Source organism: Cricetulus griseus, chromosome 2 (genome assembly GCF_003668045.3).
Source record: "Cricetulus griseus strain 17A/GY chromosome 2, alternate assembly CriGri-PICRH-1.0, whole genome shotgun sequence".
NCBI classification, from domain to species: domain Eukaryota; kingdom Metazoa; phylum Chordata; class Mammalia; order Rodentia; family Cricetidae; genus Cricetulus; species Cricetulus griseus.
Window position 1 is genome coordinate 292,719,569 of NC_048595.1, and position 23,330 is coordinate 292,742,898.

Consider the following 23,330-nt stretch of genomic DNA (forward strand, 5'->3'; position numbering starts at 1 on the left):
TAGGCAGAAAGGAGACCTCAAGAGACTCTATGTAGCCAAGGAAGGAGTAACAGGTCCGGACCCTTCTCCAGTAAGATAAGACCACATGCAAATACTTAGATTAACAGAAATGGGTTAATAATGGAGAGAGATAGCCAGTAAGAAGCCCTAGCCATTGGCCAACAGTTTAATAATTAATATAAGGTCTTTGTGTGTTTATTTGGGGCTAAAGCTGCAGCAGGACCTGGGAGGACAAGAGAAACTCCAACAATAAGTCTGGAAGTTGAGAGAGAACAGGAGGTGGGGTCACTACAAAACCTCAAAGCCTTCCCTCAGTGATATACTTCCCCCAGCAGGACTCCATCTCCCAAAGTTCCATAGCTTTCCCAGATAGACCAGCTAAGGGCTAAGTGTTCAAAACATGAGCCTGTGGGAGACACTTCACATTCAAACCTCAGCAGCCAGATAGCCTGGAGTGTGTAGCATGGCAGAAACAAGAGAGACAAGATGGAAGGAAAGAACAGACTCCTGAAAGTTGTTCTCTGACCTCCACACACATGCCTATTCACAAATGCACATGCTTGTACACACACACACACACACACACACACACACACACACACACACACACACAAATTAGTTAATTAATTAAAGCCAGGTATGTAATTCAAGAGCTGAGTAAGTGGAGACACATGAGTCCTTAGAGTTCTGTGGCCAGGCAGCCTAGCTAATTCAATAAAATAAACTCCAAGTTCGATGAGAGAAACATTCTCAAAAAAAAAAAAAATTAGGTGGAGAGTGACCAAAGAAGATACATGATATTGACCTCTGGCCTCCACACAAGCGAGTTCACACATGTATACTCACACACACACACACACATACACACACACACACACACACACACACACACACACACACACACACCAGCAGTAAAGCACTCTGATGTGGGCACACTGTTACTAATTGTGGTTGTGGCATGCAGGTTGGCTGTGATTTTTTTTTTTTTTTTTTTTTGCTGTCACAAATAATGCTAAAGACAGCATTTTCTACACTGGTACTTTTGAAAATAATTCTGAGGACTAAATTCCTAGATGCATGCTGGCTCTTCAGGGGACATGTGACTTTGGAAGTGCAGGGGCCATTGCCCATCCCCCACCCCTCCTCTTCCAAGAAGACAAACCAATGCAGGCTCCCTCCTTCAGCTCTGAGGTTGCTTTCCTTTGGCCAAATCTATATGTGGCTGGCTACTCTCACTTTTACGGATTCCTTAGCTTTAGTGTCATTTGTTTAATATTTGTTTAATAAGCACGTGCCTGTACATTCCCAGACATGGTGACCATAAGGGTGGCTTCCTCTGCTCCTTCTTGCCTGTCACCTATTTCCCCAGCCAGCCAGTCGTTTATGTAATGGTGAACCTGGAAGAGACCCTTATCATAGCAGTCATGCTTCTGGACAGACCTCACAGAACTTAGAAACATCACCCCTTTCACTCACCTGCTGGACTGTGGGAGGCAATGACTTTGCCCATGTGCCCCTGAGGAACAGAGTGGGGTAGCCTCGGCACAGAGCTGTGCAGCTGTGGAAGGGACTGTGCTGGCTGTGGGCTTGGCCTTGGGTGGAGGTAGAGGATGTAGGTGAATGTGGACTGGAGAAATTCTTTACTTTTCTCTGGCTATCTTTAGGGGCACAGCATCTGTTTAGCCCAGAAAGGTGGTGACACCACTGCTTTCGGCAACGTCCCCTAGAGCTTCTGGCTGCTTTTTGCCTTGATCTGGAGTAGGGAGAGGTGGCAGGTTATGCTGAAGAATATTTAGTAACTTCCAAAGTCGGTAACCTAAAAACATGTGATCAGTGACTATCTGAAAACTTTCATGTGACATGTGTTTGCCAAATCAGACTCTGGGCAGCACCTGAAAGTTTCTTGCGTGTTTCTTCCTCTCTACTTGTATATACCTTCTCCAACACGCAGGCTGCATGTGTGTTCTCATACACACGTGTGGACACCTCTGCTTTTCCCTGGCTCTCGTGAAATGTGAACCTTGTGTTGCTCATCCACAGACTCCCCCGGAGTTCCCCCAAGTGCAAATGCCCATCACCTGTTCAGAGGATTCAGCTTTGTGGCCTCCAGCCTGGTCCAGGAGCCATCACAACAAGAAATGCCCAAGGCCCCTATTCATCCAATTGTGCAGGTACGTCTGGTTGCCCCAGGAGCTCAGTTCAGGGCCTTGATGCCTAGCCTTGGAGACCCTGTGGATTTTCATCAGCTCGGTGCTGGGTGCTAACAATGGATCAACGGTAGACATCTCCCTGCCCCTAGATGTTACTGAGTGTTGGTATGGTAGATCTTCCTGGTGGTGTGAACCATTATACATTCATTTCTAAAGAGGAAAAAAGTCTGAGGAGATAATCACCATGGATGTCTGTGACAGCGGCCCCTATCTTTGTGTGAGCTGTGGGTGCCATGTCGTTGGGAGGTCAGTGGGGAAGTCATTTAGACTTCTGTCATTATATGGCTATAACTACAATTCAGAGAATTCAGAGTAAGTTCACTTAGCACTTGATGTCTTCATTCAGTGTAATAGGTGGCATTGCATTTTCCTGGCATTTGTCTCCCTTGTGGCTGTGGTTTGTGGGGCTTTCATTCTCAGGGGTGGGCAAGTGGGGACTATACGTGTGGGCCAGAGCTGGTCTGTGGCTTAAACATGTGGGGTTGGTGTTTTATCTGGACACTCACTCTGGAGATAGCACTGCAGCCACATACAAATGTGTGCTTCTTTGCTCCGAGGATTCTCACCACCACAGCTTTACTCCACAGATTCTCACCACCACAGCTTTACTCCACAGATTCTCACTACCACAGCTTTACTCCACAGATTCTCACCACCACAGCTTTACTCCACAGATTCTCACTACCACAGCTTTACTCCACAGATTCTCACCACCACAGCTTTACTCCACAGATTCTCACTGCCACAGCTTTACTCCATGGATTCTCAATACCAGGAGTCTTTGGGAGAAAAGCAAGTGTTCAATGGGCACATAATATCCAGGTGTCTGAATATGAAAATCCGTAGGCCATAGGAGCTCTAGAACCACCTATGCATAGCTCTGTGACCTTGGGCAAGGCACTCTTAGTTTCCTCGAGCTCACAAGTTCCCAGGGTGCCCTGGATCTGTATATCTGTAGCCACCTGCAGCTGTGTGCACGGTTGCTAACCACCCCTGTCTTGGCCTCTCTGCAGCAGTTACATGGGAACAATATCCACTTCACTGATGGCTACGAGATTAAGGAGGACATTGGAGTGGGCTCCTACTCAGTGTGCAAGCGGTGTGTACACAAAGCCACTGATGCCGAGTATGCTGTGAAGGTAAGGCAAGGATCCCTGGATTAGAGGAGCTCAGATGCTGAGCAGGCTCTCTCCATCCACAGTTTCTGAGTTCTGATGTGATGGACTTTAGTTTATTTTGATATGAAGTCAACCATTTAAAAATTATTCTGAAGCTGGGTGTGGTGACACAACAGCAACCAAAGCACTCAGGGAACTGAAGTGGGAGAAGCTGGGTGTTCCAGACGAGCCTGGACTATGTAGCAAGACCCTATCTCAACCAAAAAAAAATCTTTTCAAGTCATAAATATTCCAGCTATGTCCAACGTGGAACCAATCGTCTTCAGTAACTAAGTATAACATTGCCAAGAATAATAGCTCTGGGCACACAGTATCTAAGAAGACAAAAGTGGGCAAACAGGCATAGCATTTATCAAAGGAAGGAAAGGGGGGAAGAGGAAGGAAAAAAGATATGGCTGTGAAAAAATAATCTAAATAAATAGAAATAGAGAATAAAAGAGACAGCTAATGCTTTACCCAACCACCAAAACCTGTAATACCTGTAATCCAATTTGGCAAACTCTAGATAGTCATTTTCACCTCTGTAACTGTTATAGATTAAATATTTGGCCTGGGAATTCAAAATGCCAATGTCTAGGGTTTTCTAGTTAGTAAAAGCTAAAGAGTCCTTCTTCTGAAGTCAGCATCCAACATACACAGAAGCACATGCCATACATTGCACACTGTGTGTTCTCTCTCCACAACCGTGAGGAGGTCTAACCTCTACACCTCTACTACCCACTCTTGACACATAAGACAGGGCTGGAGAGATGGCTCAGTGGGTACAACACTTGCTACAAAGTATATGGACCTGACTTCAGGTCTGCACAGCCAACATAAAACCAGATATGGAGTACACATCTGTATTATTAAGTGTTCCCAGGTGAGGTCGGGACAGAGACAGGGGAATCCCGAGGATTGCTTAGGCTGGCTAGCCTGGTGTACACAGAGGTAAACAATGAGAAAGAGACTGTTTCAGATAAGGTAGAAGGGGAGGACTGAATCCTAAGGTTGTTCTCTGACCTCCATATATGCGTGCGCACACGCGCGCGCACGCGCGCACACACACACACACACACACACACAGGCTTGAGGGACAAAGTCTGAGCCTGTGTCACCATGGCAGGAACCATACTGGCTCTGCTTGGCATGTGGCACTCTTCCAGCTCTTCAGAGAGTATCGGGGGAGGTGGAGCTGGCCAGCAAGACATAACATGAGTTGTTTGCACCAATTGTGATTCTTCCAAAGCTACTTGGTGCCCTTGGGGTATTGTGCATCCACTGCCGTTTCTTGACAGTGTACATTTCTCAAGAGAAAGTGCATCTTCACAGGCCATCTACTCCAGGTTTCTCAGGCTGTGAAAACATTCAGCAGCCTAGCAAAAAAAGACAGCAGCAAAACATCTCGGGAATCTGTGGCCTAGAGGTGATTACAGTCAAAGCAGGAGCTCACCACCCAGTGTCACGGAGCCATCCTCTCGGGGGCACAGATACAGGTCTAGACTGTGCATGGCTGGGGGTTTAACAGAGGATCTGTATTCACCTCACCCCAGAACTTTCTAGTGCTTTGTGGCTTGCGTGGGCTTCTTAGTATTTCTCTGTTAGTTGTTTCTCAGAGAAATTCTTCAGATTGTTTATCTCGAGGCCAGCAGCACTCCTAGAAGCAAACACTGTTGCCAGAGAGCACTAAGAAACACATCCATTGTGTGGCCAGCTGGGCAGCCACAGAGCTCTTCTAGAAACAGCCCGCTGCTGTTCAGTGCAATTCTGTGCCCCGCAGCTCAGCCCCATTGACAAGGCCAGTGTTATGTTCCCACATCCAACTCTCACGCAGAGTCCCCATCTGTAATCAGCTTTGCTGGAGTTAGGACTCTTGTTCTCAAAGATCCTGTTGAGGTGTGACTCCATGCAATCTGTGACAGCCCCTCCCCCAACCTGTACACCCTAGGAAGAAAAGCCAGGTGTTATATCTCTACTTGACAATAGCAGAAGAGCCTGTTTGTCATTCTAAGTCTTAAAACTCCCTGGACAAACCACGTGATGGACATGCAGGGACTCCTTTGCCCTTTTTGAGTACAGTGAGTCCTAATTTGTTATTTGGAAAATGCTTAAATTAACTCTCCCTGGATAGAACATTACCATGGTAAGCCATGGCTTCCTGGCAAGACACAGTTCAGTGTCCACGTGTGGACTAAGGTATACACAAGCCACTGTGGATGGACAGCAGTAAGTCCACTTCTCTGAGGGTTGAACCTTCACTGGGTTTCCTTCAAAGATGGAAGAGCCAACAGTTCAACTTCTGTGTCCACACTGCTCCAGTGAGCAGAGCCTATGCAAGCCTTTCTGTAGGACTGTGAACTCAAGAAAGCTGGGTGTGTGTGGAGGCAGGGCAGACTGAGCGGTAGACGAAAGAGGCCTGTGCTCATGCATTGTGGGGCTTGCTCAGTTACGAGGGAAGCACTCCAGAGCTGCACTTCAACTTTGGATCATCTTTCTTCAACACCTAGAAAATTGTTCAACAGAGAGCACACTGCCTGTGGACCCTTAACTTCTCCTTCAGGAGGCTGCTCTGTCTCTGACACATCTTCTTTGTGTCTCTGACAGCTTTTGTCTCTGATCACAGTATCCGAATCTACAACAAAAATAGGATAACTGGAACTCGGAGGTTGACAGAGACGCCCTTCAGGTAGCCTTTCCTCTTGCCCTTGCCTTTTGGAACACACACATTGGCACAGGCAAGCACCTCTACTGAAACCGCCTCCTGTGGCTGAAGTTTTGGGGGATGCAGGTGGACCTGGCCGGTACGAGGCAGCCAACGACCACATTCCTCATCAGCACCCCTGTTGTTACTAAATGCCTATAGTTTGGATCAGATAAAAATAAAGATCCTTACTGCCAAGCTTGATGACCTGAGTTCCATTCCCAGCACCCACATGGTGGAAGGAGGGAACCAACTCTAGCAATCCGTCTTGTGATCTTCACATGTGCTCTCTGCCATGCATAGCCACATACATATACAGCAAAAGAAATGAATTAATAAAAATTAAACAAAGAGCCTTAAGGTTGTTCTAAAGTGTGTGTTGCCCTGTTCTCTCAAAGCTTTCTGAATTGTTTATTTTGGTCATTTCCACTCCTTGTTGCCTCCTTTTCCCTCTGGAACCTTCTCCTCTTCCCAAAACCGCCCCCACTTCTGTGGCCATTCTGCCTCTGGCTACTGAGTTGAGTTTCATGTCTGATCCAGAGCAACCTATCTGTGGCCGCACCACGAAAGAATATTAATCTCCTCCCCAACAGCTCTTCATTGCTGCTATCCCCCCTCCCAAGGAGTGGTCGGGCCTGATGGCCTGTCACCATCATTGAGGTCTCTGATTTGTATGCAGGGTGAGAGGGCCCATTCTTCCATGTCCTGACAGCCAGTTTGCCCAGTGTGTTTTTGGCTTCTCTGTCAGAAATTGGGTGGCTGTTTTTGTATGTATGTCACCGTGTTTTCAACTACAGCAAAGGATGTGGCCACCACACCCAGGACAGGGCAGGCCTCACTCCCCATGGGAGCCAAAGTTTGGACTCACATCATGTCATCTGTGTACAGCAGAGTTTGCTTGCCTATGCTCAATTTCATTCTGTGTATAGAACTTGTCAGCCAGCAAGGAAGTAGAATCAAACAGATGCTTGGCCTGGGGAAAGCTTATTTTTAGAAGAACTGAATGGCATGGAAGTTTTAATTTTTTTTTCCTCCTAAGAAAACACTGGAGTTCTTTCTCTTTGTCATTTGTTTTAATTTTACAGGAGAAAACGTCTTAGGTTTTTTATTTTTATTTTTTCAAGTAATTACATGCTGTACTTGACTTGCTTCCAACATACTGTGATCCTTCCAGCAAGTGAAAGGAAGTGTTGGGCCTGAGGAGTGCATCCTGCTTACCCATGTGCTCACTTTGCTGCCTTCAGACCCAGCCTTCAAGGTCACCACCTAGAAAGGCGGTGTTTTGGTGATGGGGAGCTCGAGAAGTACAAGGAAGGACACGTACAGACACAGACATGGAGAAGTTGGGGAAATGCCTTGATGGTGGCCAAGACTCATTTTTTTAAAAATAATTTATTTAACCTCTATTTTATGTACATTGGGGTGGAGGTATCAGATCCCCTAGAACTAGAGTTACAGACAGTTGCAAGCTGCCACATGGGTGCTGGGAATTGAACCTGGGTCCTCTGGAAGAACAGTCAGTGCTCTTAACTGGCGAGCCATCTCTCTAGCCCCCAGTGGCCAAGACTCTTGTACAGCAGCAGCAGCCACCAGCAAATGCGATTCCCCTGCTACAAAAAGCCATCTTCCTGCACCAGCCACTGTGGAAGCCAGTCTTAGCTTAGTACCTCTGAGGAGAGTGGGAAGCAGTGTGTTGCACAGCACAACACACCTACAGCAGGGACAGCTGCGCGGTGGGCAGGATGCTGCCTGACACTTCTATGCATCTTCCTGGTGCAAAGAAGAGCAATGAAGCAGAGACCTCCCCTGCCTTTGACTGTGGTTGTCTCTGCCATCAAGCGTATACCTGGAGAGAAGAGCCAAGAACATGGTCCACAGGATTTGCTCTAGTTGGAAGTGAATGCAACCACATAATTCCTGAGAAGCCATCCCACCAGGAAACTCCCTGAAGGATCTTCTTGTATATTCTGCAGCCACTCAGCAGTCGCCGGAGAGAATGCCTCACTCACTCACAGTGTTTGTTGGAGCTGCTTTGCAAGTTTCACTGAACAAGTGATATTCAGTGTGATGCTATGGCACACAATGTTTATGCCCAGGTGCCTGCCATACTCTAGCAGATTAACCAGCGCGTCCTCCAGCGTGCCTCCTAGTTGAACATACACATTAATTCTTACTACAGTCTTAAAATGTTATTCCATATCAGTGAGATCTTAAGGTCTTTAAAAGACGGCATTTGTTCACAAGTGTTTATCACTACTCATCAGAATTTGTCTCATGACATACATCCAAAGAACACATAGAAATAAGACAGACAGTTCAGTGAGGAAATGGGTCGAGCACCTGTGGTCCCAGGTATTTTTATGATGGTTACAGTATTCTCACATTTAAATTGTAACAGATAGCATTCACATGATCCAGATTTAAAAGCTATACTTAAGGAAATCTCAGGGTCTCTCAGCCATAGCTCCAACCCCTCATTACCCATTTCCCCCTTCCTGGGAAGCCAAGGTTTTGATATTTTCCTCTTCCTTCCCAGGATTATTTATGCATTCTCAAGGAAATGCATGTGTCTGTCTCCATTCCTTTTCTGCTTTTAAAACTAGTGCCAGTGTAGGATGCACCTGTGGTTCTTTTCCAACTTAAGTGTCCGTAGCAGTTGACAAAAGACTTCCTCTTGTTCATTCTGCATCTGGCTCCTTGGGAGGAGACCAGATTGATGTTAGGAGTGGATGACTTTATCATGAAAATGACTTTGGGAAACACATGCATCTACCACTAAGTTGTCTAAGCCTGTGAATATATTTCAAAGGGAATATGTTGGGTGTGGGTTGCCCATGTAGTCAGAGCAGAGAGGCTTTGGAACTGGACAGTGCCAGTGTACAAAGACACAGAGTACTGTTAGAGGGTGGGGGACATTTCTGCATTTACGAGTCATTCTCAACCTAAGTGATGTCTACTGCACACACACAGCTCCTCTCTCTCCACCAGAGCTCCCCACAAACATAGGAAGCAAGGCACTCTCAGAGGTGTCAGAGCCATCATGTAGGGGCACAGGGACTCCTGTTTCAAAGGCAGGCTCTAATTTGTGGCACTGAGTAAGGGAAAGCCACCCATCTTCCTGGAGTTAAATAGTTATCTGCTATTCTACATTGTGCAAAATACTGGGGGAGGGGAATTGGGGAACCAAAAAAGAGAGGGGTGTGTGTCTTGGCCCCAAGGGAAATGCAGTCTGCTCAGCCTCCGGCAACTTCCTGGGAGGACCTGCAACATTACTACGTTTTGTGGCTGGCCTGCAGTTTCCAGGACAAAGCCGAGGCCTCTGTGACTGGGAGCTCACTTTGACTGTGTGAACTGAGAGCTTAATGCCAGAGTTCAGTGGCTGCCATAGACTGTGCTAGTTGCTGTGACTGGGTGAGCTCTCCACAGCTGCCCCCACTGCATCTGGCCTTTTTGATATCTTGAGATTTGTGCCTACAGGCTGTCCCCTTCTTTCTTGTGTTGTTAGGGATTGACCCTAGGCCCTTGTACATGCTAGACAAGAGCTTTGCCACCGAGCTACATCCCTGGCATCCTTTTTACTTTGAGACAGGGTGTCATTAAGCTGCCTCGACGGTCCTACCACTTGCTCTCTTCCTGTTACATGCTCCCTTGTTGCTGGAATTACAGACCTGGTTTCCTCTTTTTAATTGCACCCTTTTTGCCAGCGGAGACAGGAGAGACTGGATCTACATTTCTGAGAAATTTTAAGTAGCTTGGTGGGAGTACTGTGGGGGTGGGGGACAGCTATGCTGTGGCTCTCTGGGGCCTCGGTCCATTATCTGCAAGGGTCCAACAAGACTAGCAGCAAATCTCTCACTGCTACCTGCTGTGTGTGCTTCAGATCATTGATAAGAGCAAAAGGGACCCCTCAGAAGAGATCGAGATCCTCCTGCGGTATGGTCAGCACCCCAACATCATCACCCTAAAAGATGTAAGTGACTGTAGCATCTCTCTCCATCTCCTTCCTTCAACTGACACAAAAATGCCACCATTGGCATAGCGCAAGTGTTGTTCAGTGTGCCGAGGGTCTCCTATCGCCTGCCTCAGACACTTCCCACCCAGGGGTCTCTAGTGCCTTGGTGACTGGTCACCCAAACTTGGGTGCATACACACATAACTGGGCATATGCACAGCCCTGGATCCTTCCCCACTCTACCCAAGCACGCCATGCACAAGCATAAAAACCCTGGGTGGCTCGGACCCCTCACTGTGCAAGCATGGTGCTCTGATTGTTCATTCTTGGTTCACATGTAAGAACCAAAACCAGCTCCTTTGGAGACTCAGAGATGGCTCTCCCTGCTGTTGGAGGTGAGCAGACCAGGTCTGAAATAGCGTCATCTTCCCACCTTCAAAATAGAACAGTGAACTCATAAGTCCAGAAACAAAACACCAGAATTAGCTCCACACCTTTTACACAGGTCAAAGTCAGGTAAATTATTTTAGTAGCTTGTTCTGGAAATTCATCAATTAAATTATTATCACTGAGCTAAGAATAAGCCATTTAGGTCTGTCATTCATTTTCACCTGGTTCTTAAAGCTTAGGTTTCCACTGGCTCCATGCACTGGTGACTGGGATACCTATGTGGAAGTCTTTGTATATGCAGGGCACAGAAATAGCTAGTTTACATTTTGCTTTTTGTTTTTAAACTGAGTTTAAAGCTAGTACTGGCGAAAGCTGAGTGTTTCTTAGAGCCAGGTCCCCTCCCCTCCACACCTACAGAGTCAGAACATGCACTCTGACCTGACCCCCAAAATTACATGCATGATGACAGTTGAGAAGCATTGTCCTTGCAGAGTGCCGTCACCACTGTCACTTTCCTTCCTAGGGTGTGCCTACCTCACAGAGACTGGCAGTGTAACTTTATGACATATCCCAACCCAGCAACTTTTCTCAAGCCCCCGGGTTTCCCCCGGTCCAGCTTGCTCATTCTCCAAGACTGCAAAGCTGTTTCCCTCCTAAGAAGAGCCACTCCTGTGTAGCTGGAATGGCTACTCACCCATTTACAACAGTCAGACAACTTGATCTTACTCATTGGGACACAGCCTCCAGCTTCTTTCCACCACCCCACTTGAAGTCCTTGCTCCTTTGCATAGCCAGGGGCCTGAGGACAGCAGCTATGGTGACATACAGGTCCCTGAGGTGTCGTGTGCTTCCCCTTGGCTTCCAGGTCTATGATGATGGCAAGTACGTATACCTGGTAATGGAGCTCATGCGAGGCGGGGAGCTGCTGGACCGCATCCTCCGTCAGCGGTGCTTCTCAGAGCGTGAGGCCAGTGACGTGCTCTACACCATTGCCAGGACCATGGACTACCTGCACTCCCAAGGGGTAAGGCCCAGGCTAGGGTGCTGTATAGCCTACAGGAGCAAGAAATGACTCAGGTGGGGCTACCTGCACACACAGCAGCAAAAACCAGGCCAGGGCACTGGCCCAGCTTCAGGGCAGCAGGCAACTCTACAGGAAGGTGGGCAACTTTACAGGAATGCAGGCAACTTTACAGGAAGGTAGATGCAAGACCATAGAGCAGTGGAGTTGTGGATGCAGAGGTGAGGAATCTCTGTAAACTGACATCTTTAGGCAAACGGGGACAGAGTGCTTTCTGTGCATGCCCTCTTAACTCCTTCACCTCTGAACAGGGTACCCAAGAGATGTGACTTGCTGTGACCTGTTCTGCTCCCCGTCTGGACATATGTTACACAGGAACTAAGTTAATTAATTCATGTAAGCCAGTTTTACCAAGGAAAGTTTGATGCTCTGACCTTGATAAAGAGAGGTTTAGAATTTTCATTACATGATACATAAAGCTAAACAAAGAGGGTTAACAGCTGGGTCCCCTTAGCCTCTGGTGGCCCAGACTGCACCAAGCTTCTCGGGGACTCACTTCTAAATCCCGGACCATGCACTTTATATGTCTTAGAGGACCAAGCACACGTTGGTTAAGCTAACCCTCCCACCCAAGTCCACATTGCATAGCTACAGGTGACATTCTCTGTCTCAAGGAGGGAGCAGCCAGTGTAATACATTTTCTGTGTCTTTTTCTCATCCTTCCCCTTCATCCTTCCATCTACCTGTGCCTCTCTGCCTTTCCTTCCATCCTTCCCCCTACCCTCTCCTCTGGTCTTTCCTTCTCTACTCAGAATGTCTCATAAATCAAGTTTGGGTCAACTGTGTATGCAGGCTTGCCAGCTTGGACAGTACTTCCAGGATCTCACAGTGCCTTTTTGTGGGACTTTCCCATGATCCAGGAGTTCCACACATAGTTTTCCCAATAGCCAGATTCTAGAAGTATCCTGAGTGTGAGAGTTCACAGATATTCTTCTGCTTAATGAGGATGGAGACAAAAGTCTTCCTGTAGGCTGCTGTCAGTGTCTATGAACTGGGCCCGATTGCCCAAGGGTATGACTTCCATCTTCTTAACAGAACCTCCCACTGCTCCACAGGAGGACAGTTGGGATGTTCGGGTTCCCAACTGCATGAAGGCACACCAAAAGGGCCTTCTGTCCCTTCAGAAGGCATCACTTTGTGTCCTAAATAGCTGCTTTGTTTTGTGGTATTGCTGGCCCTTCTGTCATGACAGCTGTCATTGTAATTATGGAACATGCTTGGAGTCTGTGCCTTGAATGGTGCAGATGCAGTCTGTGCAGCCATGAGCCCCTCCTCTTGCTGCCAGGAGTCACCATGGCAGGTGCACCGTGCTTCTGGTACCCTCGATAAGTGATAAGTGGCCCATGCACTGGCATACTCCACAAGACCCCACTGTGGGCCGATTTTCTCTGAATGAACTAAAAGCACAGGAACCTTTTTATCTCTGTCACAAGCCCTTCTGTGGCATAGTGCCAACAGCTGCTCCTGCGTCTCAGATAGGGTGTGTTTTATTCGCCATACAGTCCTATGTGGAGGCAGACCGTGTGGATACTTGACCATGAGTGACCAGCATGGGTGAGAGAGATAGGGTGGCCCCTCAGAAGAACATAGTCCTTTTCTCCTGCCATGGGGACCTGCCCCAGGAATCAGTTCCCAGGTGGCCCTTGCCTCTCGCATACCCTCCTTTTCTCTCCCACTCAGCCTTGATGAATGCTTCCTGCCTTCCAGGTTGTTCATCGGGACCTGAAACCAAGTAACATTCTTTACATGGATGAGTCTGGAAACCCTGAATCTATTCGTATCTGTGACTTTGGGTTTGCCAAGCAGCTTCGAGCAGAGAATGGACTTCTCATGACCCCGTGCTACACAGCGAACTTCGTGGCCCCTGAGGTAGCCATCCCCAAACCTATGGAAGACAGCATTGCCAGGCTGAGGGAAACACGCTGCCTTTCCTGTTAACAGAGTGACTAGTGAGCTTGGGGTAATGAGGCAGCACAGTGGGCTCAGCAGTGACCCCAAAACACAAAGGTGAGCCTTCTGTGGGGGGAGGAGAGCTCATGGTTTCTCTGGAATCAGCCAACTCAGTTACCATGAGCATTTTACTTTCCATCAAAAACACTTAAATGGTGCTGATGCACCCTGATTCTTGCTCTAAGGTTTCCTTGACAACAAGTCAGCATCCATCCAGCTTGAATATTGAAGGCCCACAACAGTGTACACCCAAATGCTCACATGTGCAAGGGAACCACTCTGCTCCCCACCCCTTACCTCAGAGGATCACAAAAGGGCACCTTGTCCCCCTTGCCAGCTTCCTGGGGCCAGTTCCAATAGGTTCTGCTACTGCTGACATTTGCAGTGATGAGTCTGGGTTCTTGCATGAGTTGATGGAAAATTGGGACCACAGTGGTGGCAGCAGGGACTAGTGGTGCTGATGGAGTCAGGAGAGGTGCAGGCCCTGTTTAGAACTGTCAGGTCTGCTCCAGGTCCTAAGAGGAAGACACTGCTATGTGCTTTGCCGAGCGAGACTCAGGCAGGTCTAGGTCTAAGAGTGACAAAGCAGCAGCAGCAGCAGCTGCAGCAGGTTGTCCAGGGGTTGTCCAGGCACATGAGAAACCTTGGCCCCTGTGGAGACAGCTGGTCTGAAGCTCTGATTGTGCCTCATTTGGCCATTACGATACTGACAGAGTGCATACAAGTAGTCACATTTCGTAAGTGAGGAAAGCAAAGCAAAGTCAGCATTCAAATGACTGGGGGAGGTCATTCAGCCAGTGACTCAGAACTGCAGTTCACTCGGCATTTAATACCTGCCTTACGCCATGGCACATAATGTCAGGAAGGCAGTGATGAAAGTAGACCCCTCACTCTCACCTGGGAAGAAACTGAACAGGGTTCTAATGGCTTGTTCAGGCCATCACAGCAATGTGCAGTGATCCATGAGCATCAGGCTGCGCTCCTCACTGTCACCCAAGTATGATCATATCCAACGATTACCCCCATATAACACCATTGTGTGACGTGACGATTCGTCAGAATTCTTCCTCCTTAGTAATTCTTCATAACCTTTAACTAAGACATATAGAGTACAGTGGCACACATTTGTAGTCCACTGGAACTCTTTGGGAGGCTGAGGTGAAAAGGGCACCTGAGCTCAGGGACTGGAGGCCAACCTAGACATCGTGTTATGGCCTCATCTCAAAACCAAACTACATAAAGCAGGCATAGTGGCACATATGGTGCTCAAGAGGTGGAGACAGACGGATGATCAGGGTCATTCCTGTCTATGCTGTGAGTCCCAGGACAACACTGTATAATTTCATTTATATGAGGTTCCTCGCAAGGTCAGATTCATAAAGAAAGGAGAATGGGGTTGTCAGGGACTGGGTTGGCCAGTGGGGAATTTGTACTTAACAAGAACAAAGTTTTAGTCTGGGGTAAAGGAGGTCTAGAGGATAGCTGTCCCACCCTGTGAATGTGCACTGGATGTCACACCTAAATGTGGCTAATATGGTAAACTGAAAAGCAAAACTTCTGCCTGTCTCTGCAGGGACCAGCCAGGTAGGACTGGCTGACCCAGCAGACCACCCCAGCCTGACTATTTCCCAATTGCTTAGGAAAACCCACTCTGAAATGGTATTGCCCAGTGAAATCCTGACCATGCCTGTTGCCCTTCCAGGTCCTGAAGCGGCAAGGCTACGATGCAGCATGTGATGTCTGGAGCTTGGGAATCCTGCTATACACCATGCTGGCTGGGTAATGGAGGACCACCAGGGGTGTTAGCATCAGGCCCAAGGGCTTCACTCCTCTCCTCCCCCATGCTTGTGTGTAAACAACACCAACCCATCTGTGTTAGGATCACTATTCAAACCCTGTGGGATAAGGAAAGGACAAGAATAGTCAGCTCCTGTACACACCTCCTGCAGACCAGCCCACAGCCCCTCTACTACCCGAGCCATTCTCTTGGAAGCAACACCAAGAGAATCGAATGTTCCTCTTCTCGGGAGGTGTGTGCTGATGTGTGTCCAGCTTGTGTAAGGGTGGTGGACAAGGATAAACCTGACGTGCATGATGTGTCCTTCATAAGTTCAAGAACCAGTCTGCCCAAGAGGCAAGATTTGGTGGTAGGCCAACCCATGGGTCCCTCAAACTCCACACCTCAGGTTCCTGGCCACCGAACCACTCTGTCATCATGGAAACCAAATCTCCAGGCAGAGTTCTTACCAGGCAGCATGTGATGTCTGGATCCTGGCACCAATGTAACCCAAAAGGGCCCAGAGAGTGTGCACACTAGGCCTTCCCTGCCCATCTTGTTGACTCCCAGAACTGACCAAGTGAGGAAGGCGGCATGGCACTAGGGCATAAGCCCTGGACTCAGAAAAGAAAGGGTCAGATATTGTTCCCTCAGCAGAAAGCACTGGTATGGAGCTGTAAGCTCAGGGCCATCAATCTTCTCCCACACAGGTTCACCCCTTTTGCCAACGGACCAGATGATACCCCTGAGGAGATCCTGGCAAGGATTGGCAGTGGAAAGTACGCCCTTTCTGGGGGGAACTGGGACTCCATATCTGACGCGGCAAAAGTGAGTGTGTTTCCAGTATTCTTACCTCCTAGGCATGGAGACTCTGCAACAGGCATATTGTTTGTGGGGTTGCCGGAGATGCCACCCATATGAGCGTTATGGACTTTCATTCACAGAGTGTTTCAGATTTTCTTTAATTGAAAATCTTACCTTCTTCATGATGTTAATGTGGTAAAGTTGTGCAGAGCAACAGAACCAATAGGAAGTGTAGGCAGGGATGGAGGCGAATGTAGACATGAGCAGCTAGAGAGGGTAAAGAAGAGTGGCCTTTAGGGAACGAGCTGCTGTGACCAGGACTACAAGCCTGAAGTTTACAGAGTGGCTGGCAGCTAGGGTCCCTGAGAAGCAAGAGATGGTATAGAATATGGTTGTAAAAGGGAGAAGGGATGGTGGAGAGTACAGCAAAGGTCATGTTAAAGGTAACAGTGGGGAAAGTGTGAAGGTCCTGGTGGAGGTGATGGTGGGAGAGAGTGGAGGTCTTGATGGGGGTGATGGTGGGAGAGAGAGTGGAGGTCCTGGGAGGTGATGGTGGGAGAGAGTGGAGGTCCTGATGGGGGTGATGGTGGGAGAGAGAGTGGAGGTCCTGGGAGGTGATGGTGGGAGAGAGAGTGGAGGTCCTGATGGGGGTGATGGTGGGAGAGAGTGGAGGTCCTGATGGGGGTGATGGTGGGAGAGAGAGTGGAGGTCCTGGTGGAGGTGATGGTGGGAGAGAGAATGGAGGTCCTGGTGGAGGTGATGGTGGGAGAGAGAGTGGAGGTCCTGGTGGAGGTGATGGTGGGAGAGAGAGTGGAGGTCCTGGTGGAGGTGATGAAGAAACAGTGGTATTTGGGGAGCACTTCCCATGTGTTGAACTCCAGCACCCCAGCTGCTCCTTCCCACATAGCCACCTTGTCTCAGATGATACAGGGATTGTCTTAGCTTGGGTTCCCAGTGCCAAACCTCATACCAGGATAGGGTTCTGGCGCCTTGTCTGAAAGCAGAGAAGGAACGAGAAGGGGCCTTTGCTGCCCACGAGACCTCATTGGTTCTCCTCACCCTCACCACAGCCTCTCCCATTGCTGTGCCCTCTCCTCCCTCATCTTTCTCCTGTCCTTTTTCCTTTCCTTACTCGTCATACAACAGCACCTCCCATCCCCGTATCTCATACAGAGCCCTGATAGCTTGTCTTGGATCTTTTGTGAGTTTGTCATGGCTTAGTTGGGGATTAGCTTTGTGGCACTGGAAGTCAAACCCAGGTCCATATGCATGCTGGGTGTGTTAGTTTTTCCTCACTGTGACCAAAACGCCTGCCATGAACAACTTCAAGAAGGAGGGATTTGTTTTCGCTTGTGGTTTCGGAGGGCTCAGCTCCTGCTCACTTGCTCCCAGGCGCTTAGTCAGCATATCATGGTACAGGAACAGGTGGTGGGGGATATCTGTTCACCTCATGCCTGACAGAAAGCAGAGGGGAGAGACAGAAGACACCAGCAATAAGATACCCCTAACAGCCTGTTGCTGGTGACCTACTTCCTCCAGATGGTGCCACCTCCCAAAGTTTCTAGACTATCCCAACATAGCTCTGATACATAGGGACCTAGGCTTTACACATGAGCCTGTGGGGAACATTCCCATTCCAAACTACAACTCCAAGTGAGCACTCTGTCACCGAGTGTCCCCCTCTTGGCCCTGATAGTGTGCTTTTATGTACATCTGTGTGTGCTGGCACACCGTGTCACAGCCTTGAGACCTTGAGGAAACAATGTTTTCATGACTTTCCTGTTTACACTTGAGACTGCAGGAGCCGCACCAGGACAGACTTGCTCCAAAGCATCCCTGAGGTCACTGCAGCCAGATGCCAGGAGGCGCTGAGTTTCTCTGTAGAAGGGCATTGTTCCCCTGCATGGTGTTTCTTGTGTTTGTAGGAGGCAACAGTTTTTTATCAAAGCATTATCTCAGCAGCTTATGTGTGCCATTTCATGTTTAAAACACCTTTGCTATAATATCTTCAGTGAAACATAAATTTTCTACCTACTGCTAAGTCAGTAATCACTGACACTTAAAATACGTTTAGATACTCATAAACCTAGATGCCACTTGACCCAAAATGCAAAAACAAAAAAACAAAAAAAAAAACCACCTCAAAATTACAGTTGTGTTCTACTGGGCAGTCCCTGGCCAGCCCGACACAATGGCCCCTCTCCCCTCTGAACCCTTGGCAGGATGTCGTGTCCAAGATGCTGCACGTGGACCCTCAGCAGCGCCTAACAGCGGCTCAGGTGCTGAAACACCCATGGATTGTGAACAGAGAGTACCTACCCCAAAGCCAGCTGACCAGACAAGACGTCCACCTAGTAAAGGTACCGAGTGGCCAGGTCCTGTTAGTGGGCGTGGGAATCCCGGAGCAAGGCAGAGAAGAAACTGTAGCATGTGAAGTCGCCAGTTACAGGTTCACAGTGTTACCTCAGCACACGTACAGAAATTGTGTTTGAATGGCAGCTTTGGTGTAGGGGTGGTGCTTGGTACCATGGCTTTGCAGAGCCCTCATTTCTGGACCAGAGATCTGTCAAAGTCCCCTTTGTGCTAGCAACCTCTGTCAGGTAGACATGCAGTGCAGATGGTGCCATCCTTCTAAGAAGTGCATGTAGTCCCAGCCTAGTCCTGTTAGAAGTCCATCCGGGATCTTCTCAATGGTGTGAAGTTGCACTAAGATGAGCGAGATGCCCAAATCAGTCCATACTGCTTCAGAGTGACAGATCCTACGAATCATTGGCTATGAATTTCTGGGGAACTCAGCTGGCCTCCAAACACATCTGCCTTTGTGTCAGCATGATCCTCCCCGGAACTCCACCCCAGTCTTAAGCACTCCTAGGCACAGGCCCCAGTTGAGACTGGGAGGTCATGGTAGTAGCTGTCTTTTGTGGACTGATGACGCTGTGGACACAGCAGTATGCCTGCTACCCCTCAGTGCACCGGTAATCCTAGAGTAAAGTCTCCCTGCTTCACAGGGTCGTAAACTGAGGCTCTCGAGGTCCCGTGGCTCCAGCTTCCCATCTTGATGGCACCGTGCTCACCCACCCTCCTTTCCTCTTACAGGGAGCCATGGCAGCCACCTACTTTGCCCTGAACAGGACCCCACAGGCACCGAGGCTGGAGCCTGTGCTATCCTCTAGTTTGGCCCAACGCAGAGGTATGAAGAGACTCACATCCACCAGGTTGTAGTGGCCAAGCCTGCCCTCCAGCCTCAGCCTCCCTGCCGGATGTCCTCTCAGGCTCCCAGACGCCAGATACAGGTCCTATTCACGGGCACCTGAGTGACCATGAGTCCAGCACAAAAATGGATCTGGCCTTGGCTGTCTCTGTGTTTCCTTTGCAGCCCTGGAGAGGTTCCTGCCCAGGATGTCTGAGCCTTGCTGTGCCGACCTCGCCGCCCGCTCTCCTTTTCTCCTGAGTGAAACCAAATGAACCTGTCACCTCATAGCACCCTGCTGGAGCCTGCCTGAACTCACTCAGGGGCTCTTGGTCTTTTCATGTCATGGCTTATGTCCAAAGCATAGCAGTTTTACCATTCTTAAGTCAGTTAAGTGGTCAGCCTCTCACAAAGGTGTCCTACTGTCAAGTTAAGAATGTCAGTGCAGGGTCCCTGCCAGGGGACCTCAGAGCTGCTCTGGAAGAGCGGGATGCTCCTGGGTGTTCTGGTATCACCAGTGGCTGTGTGATGGCATCCACTTTAAATGCCTGTCCTGTCCAAAATCACCCAAAGAGTATCCCTCACCATCCTCTGGTTCACAAACGAGATGCTGGGTGGCCTCTCCCTGACTCTGTCACTCACTTGTCAGGGTGAAAGCCCCCAAACCAAGAGTCAAGATGGCTGAGCCTGTTTGAGAGCCCGATTCATGATGGCTGAAGTTGCCAGGCAGAGCCAGTGCCCACTGCACTGCTGTTCCCTAGCGCTCTGGCCCAGAGGACACTGGAGAATGCGGGGCTCTGCCATTGGCACTTGTGCTGGCAACTCTGCACGTGCTTGCCTGAAGTGGTGGTAGTGCATTCATTCTCTGTTTTCCTGGTCTACAGAGAAACTAAAGAAATGGAACTTTATTTCCTCCCCCAGCTCTTCCTTAGCCTGAATGAGGACAGGAGAGACACATGAGCCCCTTGGCCTCAGAGAGGTGCCAGGACAGGCTGCCGACCAGAGTGATGGCACTTCGCAAAAGCCGTGGTTCTGTTTTGCATCTTGTGTTTCTGTCATGTAGACCTGTCTTAAAATCACACTTCACCAATAGTGTTTTCAGGGTGTGGTCTGTGTGGGGAGCAGTAGTGACACAGAGCAGGCTGTCTGCACACTATTTGTGCAGATTAGTAGAGGGAGACCCTTCCTGCATGGCATGTTCCACTCAGCCTGGCCCTGGAAGAGGACTTGTGTATCCTCCAGTCTCTCTGGGGGGTGCCAGGGATACCCCCGTAGTGGGCTCAGGTCAGAGGACACTCCACTGTGGCTCAGAAACTGCCAGTCTGAGGGGTAGCCTCTCTGCCCAGGAGGTGTAGGAAACACCTGCTGGTCACAGCAAGCTTGCACTGGGAAGACTGCAAATGGGTTGTAGCCCCTCCTGTGCCTCACTTAGCTGGAGAACCGAGCCCCTGCCCCCAGTGGGATGTGGGGAACATAATTCCTTTGCTCGGTCTAATTATTTCAGACCTCAAAATGTAAACTTATTTCACAAGCTTTAATTACTCCACTGGACTCTGTTTTGTTTGAAAATTATAAAATACAAAGACTGGGAACAGACTGTGACTGTGTGCCATTTTCACGGTGTCCCTAGGGAAGTTCTCATATTTTCTCAATGGAAAATGCTTTTCTCAAGGCTGAAATCACTTCCCTACTAACTTTTGAGGTCTGGGTCCTTCCATTTCATGATAGAAATCTAGAGGAAAACAATAGCAGGTAGTCCTAGCGGGGGCCTCTCCAGCATGGATCATGTGCCAGGTGCCCACAGCGTTCGGGCTGGATTTGCAATTTCAAATCTATGAGTTGCAATGAAGACAAAGAACAAAAGAACATAGAAGCCATTGCTGAGGAGGTGAACATAGCGCGTCCCCGTTGGTCACACGGTCCTATCTCCTCTTTTCGGTAAAAAGAGTCAGGTTATCTGCCTTATACTCACTCTCACCAACATACCAAACTATCCTTGACGTGTCTGTGAAGCATGTCACATGTCTGTGGAGGATGCTGGCCCAGCCCTGCTCTACGGAGAGTGAAATACCTCGATGTTCCCCATGTCACCCAGCACATGATACTTGAAATCTTTGGTAGAGTCAGCCTACAGAGCATGTAGCGGTGGGATTATTTTAATCTTTGTTCTTTAAAGTTTCCTGTGCAGCAGCAGGCGGTGGTGGCATGTGACCCCAGTGTCCCTATCGGACCTTGCCTCTCCAGTGAACCCTTACCCAACATGATGAAAGGTTCTCTATTCTCTACACAAGTGACTGAGTTCCCCCTGCCCCCCACCCTGCTGCAGCTTGGGTCTTGGAAGCTACAGAATTTGTCATGAGAAACCCAGCCTACACCCCAGGCCTCCCATAACCCTACCCAGCGGTCCCTTTTGGGCTATCCCACTGGCAGCTCATGTCCTGTTTGCGATGAGAACATGATAAGTGTCCCACTGAAGGGGGCAGGGCTTATCAGATTCTACCCAAAGTCAATGGCGGGTAAGCCATGAGCATCCACTGTCCTACAGTCGGAATGTGTGATTTTTAAACTACCTGTGTGCCCTGATTTGGGGGTACTGTTTGACTTTTTAAGAAGCTAGTACCTTGTGCTATCTAATGTTGGCAGTATTGTTTATAAATGGTGTTGTTCCTTAAGATGCCTGCGTTGTACTGATTCTCTCAAGCACAGAAGAAAATATGCCATGACTCTTCATTCTCTCTGGCATGTTTTGCTGCCCTTCACCACCTGCAAGATTGTGAGACAGCTGGAGTGGAAAAGGACTCTGTGGTCCCTGTGTGGCAGAAAAAGGTGGAAGGCGAAGCCAGCATGGCTCATCCATGCAGGTGACACAACACCTGACCACCCTGCGCCCGCCTCGCACTGCATTTACACGCTCAGCAGTTACGTTTACAGTTCACTCTGTGTTCACACCTCATTCACACTTTGTCTGTTTGAGACGGGCGGCCACTGTACAGATATTTATTATGCTTTCCAGACTTTCCCATGAGATTTTTTGAATAAACATGGATTTTATGAAGTGTAATATTTTTCTGGAATAGTGAGAACCTTTGCACTTTCTATGTTGCTACTAATAACAGTTCATAGTCCCACCCCCTTGTTCCTCTCTCTCTTCCAAGTCACCGTGAATCACCTCTGCTGCCATCAAACCTCATGGGAGGTGGTACAGCACTCTATTCTTCCTCCTTAAGAGCTTTGCATACTTACGTGTGTGAGCCTGCATTGGAAAGTTGGAGTGGCATGGGTCTATCCACTTGAGAGCCGTGTGTGTGTGTGTGTGTGTGTGTGTGTGTGTGTGTGTGTGTGTGTGTGTGTGTGTGTGTGTGTGTGTGTGTGTGTGTGTGGTGTGTGTGTGTGTGTGTTGTGTGTGTGTGTGTGTGTGTGTGTGTGTGTGTGTGTGTGTGTGTGTGTGTGTGTGTGTGTGTGTGTGTGTGTGTGTGTGTGTGTGTGTGTGTGTGTGTGTGTGTGTGTGTGTGTGTGTGTGTGTGTGTGTGTGTGTGTGTGTGTGTGTGTGTGTGTGTGTGTGTGTGTGTGTGTGTGTGCATGTGCATATGTGTGTATGCTTTCATGTCTGTAATGTGCATGGGTATATGTACACCTCAGGGGGAAGTGGGTCAGAATACCATCCACTCTATTTTCACAGCTATGTGTTTGTGTGTGTATGTGTGTAGGTGTGGGTTTATATATAAAATGTGTACACATGAATGTCTGAGAATATGTACATATGGGAGCGTTACGTCCACTCTATGAATGTGTAGAGAAATGTGAGTTGGGGGCATATTTGCACAAATTCAAAGTGAGTGTGCATGTATATACAGGTGTGCTAGCACATTTATATACATTTAAATGTGTGTTGTCTGAGTGTGTGGGATGTGCTTTCCAGTGTTGAGCCAAGAGCAATGAGAAGTTAAAGCAGGTGGCCAAGAGTTGCCTCATCACCTCATAGCTCCTTCCTTTCTTAAATTAGGGATAAAATGAACCTACACCGCTGGTCTTTGACTCTTCAACATAACCTCATGTTTGGTAAATTCCTAAGCAGTTTGTGTCAACAGGCAACACACGAATGCCCCTCTGCTGACTCT

At 48.6% G+C, this 23,330-nt stretch overlaps 1 protein-coding gene across 4 annotated transcripts in view; it reads left to right on the forward strand.

The window, feature by feature from the left end:
* Positions 1-22,273, forward strand: part of LOC100773612 (ribosomal protein S6 kinase alpha-2) — a 280,709-nt gene extending 258,436 nt beyond the window's left edge. For all 4 annotated transcript variants that reach the window (XM_027401140.2, XM_035440447.1, XM_035440448.1 and 1 more), the window contains 9 exons: positions 2,041-2,171; positions 3,224-3,349; positions 9,949-10,038; positions 11,276-11,434; positions 13,199-13,360; positions 15,144-15,220; positions 15,929-16,046; positions 18,245-18,382; positions 19,119-22,273. In XM_027401140.2, the coding sequence (XP_027256941.1) occupies positions 2,041-2,171; positions 3,224-3,349; positions 9,949-10,038; positions 11,276-11,434; positions 13,199-13,360; positions 15,144-15,220; positions 15,929-16,046; positions 18,245-18,382; positions 19,119-19,244 (1,127 nt within the window). In that variant the 3' untranslated portion in view covers positions 19,245-22,273. The remainder of the gene's footprint in view (positions 1-2,040; positions 2,172-3,223; positions 3,350-9,948; positions 10,039-11,275; positions 11,435-13,198; positions 13,361-15,143; positions 15,221-15,928; positions 16,047-18,244; positions 18,383-19,118) is intronic.
* Positions 22,274-23,330: the final 1,057 nt, after the last annotated feature.